The following is a 16,715-nucleotide window of genomic DNA, read 5'->3' on the forward strand; positions in this document are numbered from 1 at the left end:
ATCCCAGAAACAGAGCCGCTCCTCCTATAAAGGAAAACCATTATGGGCTCTTTAGAAGCTGAAACCTCCTGACGAGTGAATGAGAGGAGGAAAGCCGCGATAAGTTATGGCAGGCGGGCAGGTTAGCGACCTCAATGAAAGGGGTAAATGGCTTGAGACGGACCTGAGGGAGCCGGTGTCATGACCCTATGTAGGACACTTTAGAGGATTCCTGAACCTTACAAGTCATTCAGTGTGTCAAACCTGCCGCACTTCCCCATAATGAGCTGACGATTACAAGCATGAAAGGCATTAAGGGAGGAACTAGACCGAAAAGGGGAACTTGTAAAGCAAAGTGGCGATAAAGGAGAGGCTGCTCCGGGGGTCCAGATAGGGTTGTAAGGACGTGTTTACTTTACTAAGAGGGAATGCAAAGAACTTCTCCGGGAAGGAAAGAACGTACCAAGAAAGGAATAATAATAATAATATAACGGGCGGCAGATATCAAAGTGATGCAAAGGAAAATTGGAGTAGTTGTCCAGAGAGTTCAGTCGCGTCTAGTAGTCTTAGGATAAAATCTGTTGACTGTAAAGGGGTTGTCACATCATAGACCATGGAGGCATATCGCTAGCATATGCCCCAATTGTCTGATAGGTGCGGGTCCCATCTCTGGAGAACGGAGCAGGGAAAGGTGGTGGAGTGCGCACTGCGCAGCCGCCCTCCATTCATTTATAAGGGGCATGACCACTACACAGCGGAAGTAATCTTCTGTCTCCGGCGCCATCCACTGTATAGTTTACGGCAGCTGCACAAAAGAGTCGATTGGTGGGGGGGTGTCGGATCACCACCGATCTGATATCAATGACCTATCCTGAGGAGAGACCATCAATATTTAAAGGGGTTGTGTCATCTCAAGCATGGGTGGTGTATCCCACAGAAATAAATGGAGGGTGGTCGTGCATGTGAAGTCCGGTCTCCTTCACTTTGCGGGCTCAGTTCTACAGACATTGGTGGCATATCCTAGCGATATGCCACCAATGCTTGAGATGACACAACCCTTTTAAGTCCTGTACATCTGTGTATGAGCAGATCCGAAAACCTAGGAGTGAAGAGGTCACTTGAATATACCGGATGACCACAGGTGTGCTGTCAGGAGGACAACATATACCTGCAGCCATATTGCTTACACAAGCGTGTAAATGCTACGGTGCCCCGATCTAGGTAACATATATAGCAAATAAGCAGCCGTTGAAACATTCGTCCACCTACCCGTCATTGGAACAAGTCAGAAATTCTTCTTTTATTTTTGGGTGCCAACATCCCCCGTTAAGCATGGCAGTATGACCCTGAAAGACAAAAGTAAAATAGGACGCAATGAGAAATAAAGGAAGAGCTTCATATTCCCACTGGTACGTCAAAGGGACTCGGTCAGCAGTTTTGACCATGTTAAAGAGCAAGACAAACACCTTCGGTAAAGCTTTTATCAGGAGTAGTGAGAATATGGTGTTGCATTCTGCCACGTTCTGCTCCAGCAGGTGCCCAGGAGATGGAGCTTCACTGAGGGGTGCTCTATGCATTCAGCTGCTTCGCAAGCCCCTCCCACTGCCCTGAGTGACAGCTGAAGCATACAATCAGGGGAGCAGAAGGGGAGGGGCTTGTGAAGCAGCTTAATGCAGAGCACTTTACAGAGAAGTTCCGCCTCCTGGACACTTGTCGGAACAAAACCTGGCAGAATAAAACTTCATATTCACACTACTCCTAACGGTAATGCCCAGGGACCGTGCAACTGCCCCCTTAATTTGCATTAGGTAAGCAATGCCCAATGGTATTCCCACACAGACCACAGCAGAGCGCCTATGATTAATACACCAAATCTTACGCCCCCTCCAAGATGCCTTTCAGATTCGTATTGCCCGTGCTTTGCTAATGAGATAAATGCATCAGGGAGCGGAGTTCTTCCCGGCACTGCGTATCCATAATCTATCACACTGATCAGGGGGGACATGGGCCTCCGAAATTTTCCCTTTCTATACTTACTGTTTCCATTCCTGCCTGTCCGCTAGGATTCAGTGATGGAAGCTCTGGGCCCGCAGCAGACAAAACAATTCTAATGTCTTTCCATCGGCCTCGAAATACTTCAGCTTGTCGTAACATTAACAAATCTTCCTCTCGCCGGTAACCCGACCGCGGCCCTGACATACTCTCATTTTCACCATCACAGTGGGATCCAGGTAGCTCTCAGCGCACCCACATTGGAAGGGCATGACCCTCACTTTCAACTCACAGCCCATTAGAGATCAAGGCAATCACTGCTGATAGACATACCTTCCTCTCAGAGAAAGTATGGAGGGGATGTCCCCTAAAGCCCCCCTCACAGCAGGGTGATGCCTTGTTGCCCACATACAGTATGATACCCCCTTAAGTGACCCCCATAATACCCCCACACAGATTGATGCCCCCTACATAGTATGTAGTACCCTTAAGTGCCCCCCTTTAGACACTAATGCGACATTGAGATGCTCAGTGTAAGAAGCGCAAAGACATTGCAGCATGTCTCCCTGCTTCACCATTGTATTCAACTGTATCTGTGTCCAGAAGATGCAAACACAGCTGAAATCAGAACATGCAGGGGTCCAAACTAGGACCTTGGTCTGACACATGGGTATCGCTGATATATCCAGCATGCAGTAATCTCCTGAGCTTCCTCTAGTGGTGGATGTATATATCTGTATACAGTAATCTCCTGAGCTCCCTCTAGTGGAGGCTGTAAATATCTGTATGTAGTAATCTCCTGGGCTCCCTCTAGTGGTGGATGTATATATCTGTATGCAAAAATCTCCTGAGCTCCCTCAAGTGGTGGCTGTATATATCTGTATGTAGTAATCTCCTGAGCTCCCTCTAGTGGTGGCTGTATATATCTGTATGCAGTAATCTCCTGAGCTTCCTCTAGTGGTGGATGTATATATCTGTATGCAATAATCCCCTGAGCTCCCTCTAGTGGTGGCTGTAAATATCTGTATGTAGTAATCTCCTGAGCTCCCTCTAGTGGTGGATGTATATATCTGTATGCAAAAATCTCCTGAGCTCCCTCAAGTGGTGGCTGTATATATCTGTATGTAGTAATCTCCTGAGCTCCCTCTAGTGGTGACTGTAAATATCTGTATGTAGTAATCTCCTGAGCTCCCTCTAGTGGTGGCTGTATATATCTGTATGCAGTAATCTACTGAGCTCCCTCTAGTGGTGGATGTATATATCTGTATGCAGTAAGCTCCTGAGCTCCCTCTAGTGGTGGCTGTATATATCTGTATGCAGTAATCTCCTGGGCTCCCTCTAGTGGTGGATGTATATATCTGTATGCAGTAATCTCCTGAGCTCCCTCTAGTGGTGGCTGTATATCTTTATATGTAGTAATGTCCTGAGCTCCCTCTAGTGGTGGATGTATATATCTCTATGCAGTAATCTCCTGAGCTCCCTCTAGTAGTGGCTGTGTATATCTGTGTGCAGTAATCTCCAGAGCTCCCTCTAGTGGTGGCTGTATATATCTGTATGCAGTAATCTCCTGAGCTCCCTCTAGTGGTGTCTGTATATATCTGTATGTAGTAATCTCCTGAGCTCCCTCTAGTGGTGACTGTATATATCTGTATGCAGTAATCTCCTTAGCTCCCTCTAGTGGTGGCTGTATATATCTATATGTAGTAATGTCCTGAGCTCCCCTAGTGGTGGATGTATATATCTGTATGCAGTAATCTCCTGAGATCCCTCTAGTGGTGGCTGTATATATCTATATGTAGTAATGTCCTGAGCTCCCCTAGTGGTGGATGCATATATCTGTATGCAGTAATCTCCTGAGCTCCCTCTAGTGGTGGCTGTATATATCTATATGTAGTAATGTCCTGAGCTCCCCTAGTGGTGGATGTATATATCTGTATGCAGTAATCTCCTGAGCTCCCTCTAGTGGTGGCTGTATATATCTATATGTAGTAATGTCCTGAGCTCCCCTAGTGGTGGCTGTATATATCTCTATGCAGTAATCTCCTGAGCCCCCTCTAGTGGTGGCTGTGTATATCTGTGTGCAGTAATCTCCTGAGCTCCCTCTAGTGGTGGCTGTATATATCTCTATGCAGTAATCTCCTGAGCTCCCTCTAGTGGTGGCTGTATACATCTGTATGCAGTAATCTCCTGAGCTCCCTCTAGTGGTGGCTGTGTATATCTGTGTGCAGTAATCTCCTGAGCGCCCTCTAGTGGTGACTGTATATATCTGTATGCAGTAATCTCCTGAGCTCCCTCTAGTGGTGACTGTATATATCTATATACAATAATCTCCTGACCCTCCTCTAGAGGTGACTGTATATATCTGTATGCAGTAATCTCCTGAGCTCCCTCTAGTGGTGGCTGTATATATCTGTATGCAGTAATCTCCTGAGCTCCCTCTAGTGGTCGCCGTATATATCTGTATGCAGCAATCTTGTTAGCTCCCTCTAGTGATGGCTGTATATATATCTGTATGCAGTAAATTTCTAAGCTCCCACTAGTGGTGGTTGCAGGTACACAGATTTTTTTTCATTTAATTCTGTATCTAAAAAAACAAGCACCTACTACTCTAAATAGATATTAAGAAATCATTTTGTATTTAAAAATGACATCATGATAAAAGAGGAGATTCACTTCAAGGCTATGTTAAGTGGATTGTGCTGTAGATTACCGCAGATTTTAACCTTATACTTGCATATGGAGGATATAGAAGAAAAAGCAAGCAGCACTGCAGACCTGAAAATAAACTGCAGTCAAGTACTGGCACACCGATCTACAGATGCAGCAGAGGTGAATTTTACAAGTCGACATACTGCCATGACACTACTGAATGGAGAATTGCCCTTGGTGGGAAGCATTGTGCGTCTGAATTTATTATGCCACCTGCTAGTAGACAACATATGCTCGATGGGTAAAACCTTTAATACCTTGGTGTTCGCCATATCCACAATGTACTGGTCACCCTTCACACACTCCATTACAGGAAAGCCATCTCGGTCGAGCACTTTGGCCTGTGAGTTCCCAGCTACGACAAGGATGACATCTCCAGTGATGCTGTACTGAAGAGCCTTTATCTGATGGCTGCGGGAGAAACAACATGGATGTTTATTAGCATCTACAGATACTGCAAATATCATCAAAACCCCAGTAAGCATTTCATTTCACTGGGGAAAGTTGGCGCAGTTTCCCTTATAACGACCACTAAGAGGGAAATAAAGTATTACATGATGAACAACCGACAATTTAAAGGGATTCTCCAGTTTGGACAATCCTTATTAGTTTGAATTCTCCCTTGGTAATAAACTGATCACAAAGTGTTCCCAGCAATCAGTTCTGATCTGTAAAGAAACCTGCCAGTAAGTCTTCAGTTTCCCTGCAGCGCCACCACAGGACAAATGAAGCATTACACAATGTCCTTTCACATCAATGGGTTGTCTGTATAGCACAGAACAGGTTAGGTCCTCCACAGCAAAGAACCGCTTTCAAAGATGAGGATCCTGATCAGAAGCCCCCTCCCCCCCCCCCTCCTCTATTAACCCATAAGAATTCAGTAAGACAATACATTTTCTAACCTGGATGACCCCTCTAAGGCTACTTTCACACGAGCGTTCTGCTGTCCGCTCGTGAGCTCCGTTTGAAGGGGCTCACGAGCGGAGCAGAACGCTTCCGTCCAGCCCTGATGCAGTCTGAATGGATGCGGATCCGCTCAGACTGCATCAGTCTGGCGGCGTTCAGCCTCCGCTCCGCTCGCCTCCGCACGGACAGGCGGACAGCTGAACGCTGCTTGCAGCGTTCAGCTGTCCGCCTGGCCGTGCGGAGGCGAGCGGATCCGTTCAGACTTACAATGTAAGTCAATGGGAACGGATCCGCTTGAAGATGTCACCATATGGCTCAATCTTCAAGCGGATCCGTCCCCCATTGACTTTACATTGAAAGTCTGAACGGATCCGCTCAGGCTGCTTTCACAATTTTTCTAAGTTATTAATGCAGACGGATCCGTACTGAACGGAGCCTCCGTCTGCATTTATATGATCGGATCCGTTCAGAACGGATCCGATCGAACGCTAGTGTGAAAGTAGCCTAAAACATAAACAACTGAACTCCACCTGAGAAAGGGCCAATGTATGTTAGCGGCTCTGGTTCATAGAGGGGAAGGTATTGATTATACCGCCACACGATGGGGAGTGTGTAGCAGTATAGAGTCACACCCAAATTATAACGGAAATTATATGTGAACTGGGTATCTTAAAACATAGCTTTTACTAAATCATTTAAAATATATATAGAGTACCACTAGGTGAGAAACAACCCAAAATACACGATTCCACTGTTTCTGAATCACAATAAAGTGAAGGAAGGTCCTGGTAGTTGGTTATACAGGAACCAAGGTGACCACGGGGCTTGTATCTGGTGGCATGACATGAACTCCTAGTGTGCCCTATTATTGGGTTCCCGACCTGTAGGAGGGCTAGGGGCTGTTCTTTACACCGTCCTAACAGACACAGAGCACCCGCCCAAACAAGACTGAAACGTGGCATGTAGGGCTTTGTAAACAGGGTAAAGTGCAGTACTAGGCCCATACTGAGGGAAAGGTTCCGTATGGGGTCGCCCCTGTCGGGGCGGGTGCTGTGTCTGTTAGGCATGTGTAAAGAACAGCCCCTAGCCCTCCTACAGGTCGGGAACCCAATAATAGGGCACACAAGCACCGTGGTCACCTTGGTTCCTGTATAACCAACTACCAGGACCTTCCTCCACTGGATGTGGAACCCACAAGACGTGGTAAGATCCACTCTTTTCTTCACTTTATTGTGATTCAGAAACAGTGGAGTCGTGTATTCTGGGTTGTTTCTCACCTAGTGGTACTCTATATATATTTTAAATGATTTAGTAAAAGCTATGTTTTAAGATACCCAGTTCACATATAATTTCCCTCATAGAGGGGAAGCCCAAGAGGGGGCCCAGTAGTGGCTGCATGGTAGCCTGCGCCTATCATGTACACCACATGGCAGACAGGAAAGGGGATTCTAATATTTTTGATTTTTAAAATGAGAAAAGAGTAAAATTCATTAGGGCATTTAGGCGGCATAGTGTGGTGTCTGTAAAAGTCAATCCCGGCGGACTGAAGTCACCCACGTATTGTATGAGGGGCGCAGCTTGCCCCATCAAAATGCATGAACCAAGAGCCTGACCTGAAGTAACCAGCTGATCGCCACAGCGCCTCCGGTGGCAGCTCTGTCCTCTCTGCCCCTCCCCTTTAGAAAAGTGGAGCGAGGCGCAAATTACGGCGCACACTACCATTTTTGCTGGTGTTAATTTCCCGAAAGGTTTTGTACGAAGCTTGCAGAGAACACAGTGGGTTAATTTCCTGCTCATCTTCAGTTGGTTGTCTGCTGATGGGGCAGGAGTTAGCAAAGGGGGCGTGGCTTGACAAAATGCTAGTGTCCTACTGCAAAGAGGGCAGTTGAGGGGGGAGGCTCCTGCTGCAGAACAGTAAGGAGGAGGAGGGGGGACATGGCTGATCGAGCAAAATAGGATCAATGGAAAGGAGATGTAGGGCGGTGATTTTTTTAATGTTTTAATTTTTTTGTGCATTTTCTGTTTACCGTTTCTCTTTAGTGTCTCTATGCTCACAGTAGTGTAAGAATGCAGCTGCTAGAGAGTCACAAGTGATGCACAGATGGGACCACCAGGAAAAGCACCTGGGATTTTAACAGAGAAGGGGATGTATCCCTGTATACAGAGGCAGATCTGCCTTGCAGGAGCCTGGGAAAGCATCTCGTGGAGCACTAACTGATCCACATAGATGGAGAGGTTCACAAAGCGGTGGCGGGCGGGCGGGCGGCCGGCCGGGTCAGATCCTAGGAAGGCAGAGCGCCAGAGACTTACCCAGTCTTAGGGCGATGCTAGTATTTATATTAGAGCGCTGCGTACTGTAAACTGCCATTGGTCGCGGCAGCAGAAGGCCGTGCATGGCGTGCGTTACCTCCGCAGAAGCTAAGCAAACAAAATGTTCCTGAAAAGGAATTCTTCAAATAGCATGGCAGCATCCCCGGCTCCGATATTCCCGTAAGTGAGGACGCTGGCAGGGCTCTGAGCTGATACGACTGGTGCGCGCTGCTTTATCACATGCTGTGCTGATGTTTTCCTAACTGGATTTGGCGGGGCGAGTACGGTCGTCAAGCATCGCCAATCATCTCGGCATCCATTAATGTCGTGCCAGACGAACGCTTGCACTTACAACCGGTTATGCAACAGATGTTATATATAGCTAACTGCCACAACGTTCACCGCGTATATTAACCCCTTCAGGACCGCTGGCTGTACTTTAATGTCTAAACGGACAGGCCGCAGCATTAAAATCACTGACAGCTGAAGTGAATAACATCTGGTGACAATGGCACCTGTTGGGGATAGGGGAGGGGGGATGGAGTAGGATGCAAAGTGATCAGTCAGTTCTTAAAGTTGATGTGTTGGAAGCAGGAAAAATTAGCAATCGTAAGGGCCTGTTCACATGGACAGCTGTGCTGAAACTTCGCCGCCAGCAACTTGGCTTCTGCCTCCCATTCATTTCAATGGGAGGCAGCGCTGAGGATCAAGGAGCGGCGGCTCCGCGATCCTCAGCGCTGACTCCCATTAAAATGAATGAGAGGCAGAAACCCTCCTTCATGGCAGCAGTGCCCCCTAATGTCCTCTTTCAGCAGGATAATGGCCACGCTGCAAGAACTGCCCAGGATGAGGAACTTCTTCTAAATTCTCCAGATCTGGAAAAATATGTTCGATCCATGAAGAACGCACCGGGCAACTTCCAGGACCTGATACCACAGGGCTTCAGGCCTCGATTTTAAGGGATTCATATATATTGATGACCTTTCCTCAGGATAAGTAATCAATATCTGATTGGTGGGGTCCGACTCCCACTGGCACCTCCGCCGATCAGCTGGTTGAAGAGGCCACCGACATCATGTTCATTCGGTCACACGGCCTAGGTGCGGCTTAGTCCAGTTCAAGTGAACGGGCCTGGGCTGCAATACCAAACACAACCATTATACCACCTATGGCGCTGTGCTCAATGTGCTGTGAGGCGGCCGCAGCACTCAACGAAGCACTGCAGCATCTCCAAACAGCTGATCGTAGGGGGTACTATGAGTCGGACCCTCACAGATCAAATATTGATGACCTATCCCGAGGATGGCTCATCATCAATATAGGATTTCAGAAAAAAACACCATTTTAATCTATGGCCTGCTGGCAAAAATAGCAACAAGCCCGATAGACTGGAAGGGGAAACCTCTGAAGCGCATTATCCTGCTATCTGTCCGTCTGGTAGCTAGAAGAAACCTTCTCCATACTGCTCTCACTCCAAACTGACACCTAAAGTAAAATTAGACTATGCTCCTTTAATTAAAGGGGAGGTGCAGGATTAGAAAAACACAGCCACTTTCCAGGTTTTGTGTAGTACTGCATTTAGACCCATTGACTTCAATGGCGCTGAGTGCAATACACAGCCTGTGGACAGGTGCGGAGGTGTTTTTAGAAGAAAGCAGCCTTGTTTTTCTAATCCTGGAGGACCCCTTTCGAGGTGTTGTCTCATCTGAGATATTAGTGACATATGCCACCAACGTCAGATAGGTGCCGCACCTATCTCCAGCACAGGCCCCCCGAAGTGAGTGGAGAGCAGCTGCACGTGCACGGCTGCCCTCCATTCATTTCTATGGGAATTGCAAAAGTAGCCAAGCGCTGGCTTCGCTATCTCTGGTGTCCCGGTAGAAGTGAAAGGAGCGGTGGTCGTGCTTGCACTCTCCATTACTTTCTATGGGTGTTCTGACAATAACTGAGCGCGACGCCCGGCTATCTTCTGCACCCCCTAGAGCGGACCACTCTCCTTCACTTTCAGGGGCCTGTTCTGGAGATAGGTGCGGGTCTCAGAACTAGGACCCGCATCTATCTGACTTTAATGGCATATCCTAGCGATATGCCATCAAAGTCCAGGATGACATAACCTTTTTCCAAAACCAATATGTGAGACCGCTGGCTTCTCTGCCAGACTTCTACAAGTGCGAGGAGTTTGCAGCAGAACTTGTAAAGTGACAAACTGCACCTTAATTTTACCTTTTTGACAATTTTTTACATTTAAATGCACTTTTCCAGTATTCTCACATCCGCACTGATGAAGCATTTTGCATTACGGACTGAATGTAGGACAGAGATTTAAGGCAGCCACTAACCCTACAATTAATAACAGGTCAGGACTGCTAACCTTTACACGGGCATCTACCGTATATCTCACATGTTGTCACCGAGTTCTTTCAATAAATCATTAATCCAGCACATATTGCTCATATTGTAGAAAAGACCGTAATGGAGGCATAGCAGGGCTGATACGCCGCATACAAACATATTTTATTATCATGGTTCTCATGCAGACAAGCGCGTACCTACTATAGTGTAAGGCCATATGGTTATTATGGGGTGACCTTCATCCCAGGGATCCCCTCTCTCCGCAGGCCCTATACTATTCACAAAAAAAAAAAACGGTCTGGGCAGCAACGACCTGCTGTAAAGCCAGGAGAGCACAACGCGGTTGGCAAACCAGTGATAGGCGAACCTGGAATTATTCAGCATAAGAGCTCACATACTCATAGCAGTGTGCCCCCCAGCAGTAAAAACTGTGCCCCCCTCCTGCCCATTTCTGTAATCATCAAAGCAGAGCCCAATAAAGACCCCATTAGTCACAGCAGTCCCATCTTCCACAAGTCGCCTCCTCCATTCACAGCGAGGTCTGCCCCATTGGCATCTGCTGAGACCGAGAAAGTCCACTGTGCGCTGTCTCTGCCTGGTGTGACCACTCCACACCAGCCACAATGGTGGACGCGGCATCACCCAGCCCCGTGCATTAGGTTGGAAGCACCTGACAGATGAACGTATAAGGGATGAGAAGAAAAAGCCGGTCCCCTTTTGACAATTCGATATTTTGTCAGGCGCCCGCTGATCTCCTTCTAAATGATCATGAGAAGTGATCAGTTCTCAACATTGTCGGGAAAGCTGCGGCCCTGACGTCTAAACCCTCCTTATCCAACTCAGCAAGAAAACTAATCGTAGCTCACGACGTCGCGGCCCTTACCAGTCACACGGCTGATGAGACCTAAAAGCCTGGAGAGAACCGTCCATTCCTGCAAAATCCCAAAACCGGACGTCGTAATCGTAGCCGCCGGTGACCAGGCGCGCGCCCGAGGGGTCCAACCCCAGAGCAGATACCTGGAAGAGACAATTAACATTGTCATTATAAAGGTATAAACTACACAACATACAAGAAATATCCTGAGATTAGATGTCTACAATGTGCCGATCAAGCATGCTGGGAGTTGTAGTTATGCTCTTCTGTATCTCTTACCAGTTGTCACTCAGATGTTTTGGGATTAGGCTTCCATTTTGATCTGTCTGAAGTAGAAGCACTGACACAGATCTGAACAGAACCCAAAGGAGGCCATCCACCTATCCTGTAATCCAGGCATGCACAACCTGCGGCCCTCCAGCTGTTGTAAAACTACAACTCCCACAATGCCCTGCTGTAGGCTGTTCGGCCATGCTGGGAGGTGTCGTTTTGCAACAGCTGGAGGGCCGCAGGTTGAGCATGCCTGCTGTAATCCGATAAACCGTCCAGTATTTTTCCTTTTGAGCAGCTCCAAGGACAAAGTAGGGCTGCAAGTGGGCTATGCTTAACTAACCCTATGGCCCCCTCATTCCACAGACCCCGGCTGATCATATCCTAGAGATATACCATCCTTTAATTGGCTGGAAACGCACTTTGAAGGGGTTATCCAATTTAGAAAAGTCACTTTCATGCACCCTATAATGTTAAGTGCCCGTCAGCAGGATCAACCCTTTTAAACCAGGCATACTACCTGTGATTAAACTGGCATCTGGTCTTGTGAAAATCTTCCTGTAAATGAGGGCCTTAGTGCACTGGCTTTTGGAAGGCAACAGCATAAAAACTATTTTTTTGCATGATATTTTGCAAATAAAAAAAATAAAAAACACAAAACCACACATATTTGGTATCACCGTAATCGTACTGACCGACAGAATAATAGGAATAATAATAATAATAGTGTGGTAAATGGCAGAATTGCTTTTATTTTTCTATTACCAACTTCTCAAAAAAAGTTAAGGGTGCATTCACTCGACCGTAAGTGTTTTGTGGTCCGCAAACTGCGAATCTGCAAAACACGGATACCGGCTGCGTGTATTACACATATTGCGGACCGCACATGGCCGGCGCTATATAGAGAATGCCTATTCTTGCGGACAAGAACAGGACATGCTCTATATTTTTTGCTTTTGCAGGGCCGCGGAACAGAACGACGGATGCGGACAGCTTTTGAGGCCCCATTGAAACGAAGGGGTCCGCAAAATTGGCAAAAGGATGCGAATCCATTTATACGGTCGTGTGAATGCACTCTAAAGAGGAGTCTGGTGATCACATATTAATTATCTATCCTCAGGATAGGTCATCGATATCAGATCAGCGGGGGTCCAACTCCCAGCACCCCCGCTCAATGGGACGGAGCAGCTGTAATTACACTGCGCTGCAATGTGAATGGTGTGAACACTGAAGAGAACGCAGCGTGCCGGAAGTCCCACCCCCGCTGATCTGATACCGATGACCTATACTGAGGATAGATGATTAAGGGGAACACCGGACAACCCCTTTAATAACAGTTAGTAAGTAAGTTATAAGTATAGCAAAATGGTGTCACTAATAAAAATACAATTTGTCCTGTAAAAAAAAACAAGTGATAATTATGCTAAACGATGAACGGCACAAAATTTTAAACACAAAATCCACTGCACAATATCTGAGGGTTCTTTCCATTCCCCACCAGAAAGAGTTAATAAAAGTTCATTAATAAGTGACATGTAACCTAAAATGGGGCCCCTGAAAATACAACTCATCCCGTAGAAAGTCCTTACATGGCTACATCAACAGTAAAATTAAATAAAAGAAAAAATGTCTGAACATAACAGTGCAAGAACAAAAGAAAATTCCGGTGGCCTTAAAGGGAGTCTGTCAGCAGTTCTGACCATACTAAGCTACTGACAACACTACGTAGGGGGAGCTCTTTTCTCATCAGCAGTTCTGCAAAATTCTGCTCTCTCAAGTGTCCGGGAGGCGGAGCTTTACTGCGCGCACTGCACTGAGCTGTGTTACCTGTGCAGCAGATTTGACTTTGAGGCTAATCCTATGGACGTTATCCTGGCAGTCCTCTGATATTCATCCTTTAAACCCTGTGCAGGGATCTGGACTTCGCTGCAGGGGAACCACTAGTCTGCTACCTCCTGGAGTAGTTTCTGTGTGGGTAGGAGCTGACACACTGGCGCGGGGCACCCAAAGGTCAGTCAAAACCATAGACAGGGACAAGCAGAGGTTGGGGCAGGCAGAGTATAATCTAAACGGTAAACGGTCCAAGGTAAGGACAGGAAGTGGAGAGTTAATATCAAAGTCAAGCACAGGAGAGGAGAGGCAGTGGAGGTTCAGAGTCCGGTAAACAGGCAGAGGTTGACACACAGGCAGACAAATGGGTACAGAAAACCTAAGCTAAAGAAGCTATTGTTCCAGCACCCTCACACCCTTGATGAACCACCCGAAGGCTCTAGTAAATTAGAGTGCATACCTGCTGGCCCTCTAAGAGCTAGGAAACATGCAACCCATAGGCCGAGGGAGGAGACCTTACTGAGAAGAAGCACACAAGGGAGTAGAAAACGGCTGGCGAGTCCGGGTCACCAGAGAAGTTGAAGCCAGGTGAGTGAAGAGAGCAGAACGGTGGCGGGCATGAGCAGCTGATGTAACAGGCTGAGTGACAGCTGTAGGGGTGGTCTTCCGGTTGGATGCCATAGCTGTCACTTAAAGCAGAGCGGAGGGTCTGTAAAGCAGATCAACGCAAAGAGCATGTCACCGTGGGGCTCCGCATCCTGGGCACTTACAGGAGCAGAATCTGACTACTCCTCATGAGAAAAGGGATTTTGTCCTGTTCTCCCCAACCTAGAGCTGTCAGCTCCTGACAAAGCTCCATGGGAAAAGAATATGCAAAGAGGTATCTCCCAAGAAAGAGAACCATCTTGCTAGCGCCACCTATTGGAAGTGCCAATAAGTCTTCATACCAGTAAGTCGCCATCCAATACCCGGCCTAAGCCACTTCCAAGGCATCGCACTGAGCCAGCCAGCATCCTACTCCGTACTGACGAGGGGCAAGCCCCCCAAAACATCTGTCTGCAGGTGGAGATCTGTCCTGGGTCTATTCCCTAAGTCAGATCTTGACCGATAGGGAGCCACTTCCAATAGGTGGTGCTGGCGAGATGGTTGCCTTTCTTGGGTGATACCGCTTTGCATGTACCATCAGTTGGCTAAACCAATCTTGAAATTTCAGCATCGTCTTGGTTGTAATCGTCCATATTGATAAACCTTGGACTAATATGAATACGAACCTTTATTACTAGGTTCCCTGCATACTGCAGCTGATCGATGGGGGTCCCCAGCAGTATCATCACTGACGCGGTCTCATCTGATTATCATCAAAATGGACGCCCCCATTTGGACTGCGCAGTTCTATGCACAGAGATCGGGCACACGCCAGCTCCCCCTCCGGCTCCCATTCGCAGAGACTATGCCAAGAAGCATGTAAAATGACTGTTCTACAGGAAACTAAATAAATCAGACCTGCGCTATCTATACATAACACACATCTGTTTGCCTTGCAGATAATGCCATGAAATGTAGATATGTGGCATCAAGGACGCACCGACTCATGTCACCCTCCTCCCAAAGAGCGATGGAGCCTCGTTATGTCACAGTTTGTAAATCAATAATTAACTTGCCCCCTAATATCCAAATCTTCAGGTCAACATCAGATACCAGCGGTGGTGGCACACAGGGGGACATGGAGCATCTCTGCCCCCCCCCCCCACCCATGAAAGGGTCCTTGTGTGCGTCACTGTTATCTGGTGGAACATCAATCACTGGTCCTTGTTCTCCGGCTTTACGATCCTCTACACTTTAAAGGTCTCCAAAAAGAGGTCAAACGTTTTCAAGAAAAAGATTTAGGAGCCGGCAGAACTTTCTTGACCTTCGTCTTGCTTCAATGACTCGCTAAGTAGAAGAATCCAAGGGCAATTGAAATCACAAATGTGAGTCCTTTGAGTTTCTGATGAAGGGAGATGCTATAGTCTCTGCTCCTAATCGGCCGGGAACAAGAATAAGTCATCTGAATTGGTAAACCCTGACGTAAGGTATAGACCCGATCACCTTGTACAGGTCCCTGTCCCCAGCAGAGCTCACACTCTAACCCCCTTGTCTATGGGAAGAGGAGGAGCAATTTCAGGGTAACCAAACAGAGGCCAAACACATACATTTAAAAATAGGGTCTCCCGGTCAGACGCCATATCTATGAAGCCTTTCCGAGACTCTTGTGATTGTGACATTTCGACACTTTCCATCTTAGGGCACTGAGATCCGTCCTAGGGGCTCTATACCAGAAAAGATCAGTTTTATCCTAATGCATTCTGAATGGAGAGCAATCCGTTCAGGATGCATCAGGATGTCTTCAGTTCAGTCTTTTTGACTTTTCAGGACGGAGACAATACCGCAGCATGCTACGGTTTTATCTCCGGCCCAAAAAACTCTTGCCTGAATGCCGGATCCGGCATTTTTTTCCATAGGAATGTATTCGTGCCAGATCCGGCATTCAAATTGCCGCATTGACGGATCCGGTATTCCGGTCTGCGTATGCGCAGACCTTTAAAAATGTGAAAAAATAAATACCAGATCCGTTTTGCCTGATGACACCGGAAAAACGGATCCGGTATTGCAATGCAGTTTTCTGACTGATCAGGCATTTTTCAGACTGATCAGGCAGGCAGTTCAGGCAACGGGACTGCCTGCCGGAATCAAACAACGCAAGTGTGAAAGTACCCTAAGGCTACTTTCACACTAGCGTTATTATTTTCCGGCATTGAGTTCTGTCCTAGGGGCTCAATACCAGAAAAGAACTGATCAGTTTTAGCCCCATGCATTCTGAATGGAGAGCAATCCGTTCAGGATGCATCAGGATGTCTTCAGTTCAGTCTTTTTGACTGATCAGGACGGAGATAATACCGCAGCATGCTACGGTTTTATCTCCAGCCAAAATTATGGAACACTTGCCCATTGAAATGCATTAATGCCGGATCCGGCCCCGAGTGTTCTGGCAAAACGGAAACGGCTTGACCAACCTATAAGAAAAAACTCACATATAATGTATAGATTACACTGGGGTCTAGTATAATATACTGAGCCAACCCCAAAACAGAACCAATAACCCCAAAGAAAAGTGGGAGACACACATATAAAATATATGTAATTTATTGAGACATGATCACATAACAAACAATATATAAAAAAAAAGGCACAAGTGTACAGGAGGGGGGGAGACCTCTTGTGAGGAGGTCAGATACAACCTCTCTCCCAAACACCCAGCTGGCAGGGAAAAGAGGTCACAGCCCTAGGTATACATCAGCATGAAAATTGTGAGAACTGTAGGTTCACTCAAAATAACATGTACTGGTATGTATGAGATGCACAGAGAGATAAATGAAAAAATGTACAAATAGCACAAGGCAAACTAGCCCACCCAAAAACCTGGGATGGCCGCATATGATATGCACATAGCCAT

General features: G+C 47.0%; 1 protein-coding gene across 1 annotated transcript in view; it reads right to left on the minus strand.

Annotated features, from left to right (window-relative positions):
* The window catches only part of WDR70 (WD repeat domain 70), a 214,460-nt gene that overhangs the window by 150,941 nt on the left and 46,804 nt on the right, over positions 1-16,715 (minus strand). Inside the window, exons 7-9 of the mRNA XM_044293792.1 lie at positions 11,132-11,265; positions 4,938-5,091; positions 1,249-1,325 (exon numbers count right to left, since the gene is read on the minus strand). Of these exons, the coding sequence (XP_044149727.1) occupies positions 1,249-1,325; positions 4,938-5,091; positions 11,132-11,265 (365 nt within the window). The remainder of the gene's footprint in view (positions 1-1,248; positions 1,326-4,937; positions 5,092-11,131; positions 11,266-16,715) is intronic.

Source organism: Bufo gargarizans, chromosome 5 (assembly GCF_014858855.1).
Source record: "Bufo gargarizans isolate SCDJY-AF-19 chromosome 5, ASM1485885v1, whole genome shotgun sequence".
NCBI lineage: Eukaryota > Metazoa > Chordata > Amphibia > Anura > Bufonidae > Bufo > Bufo gargarizans.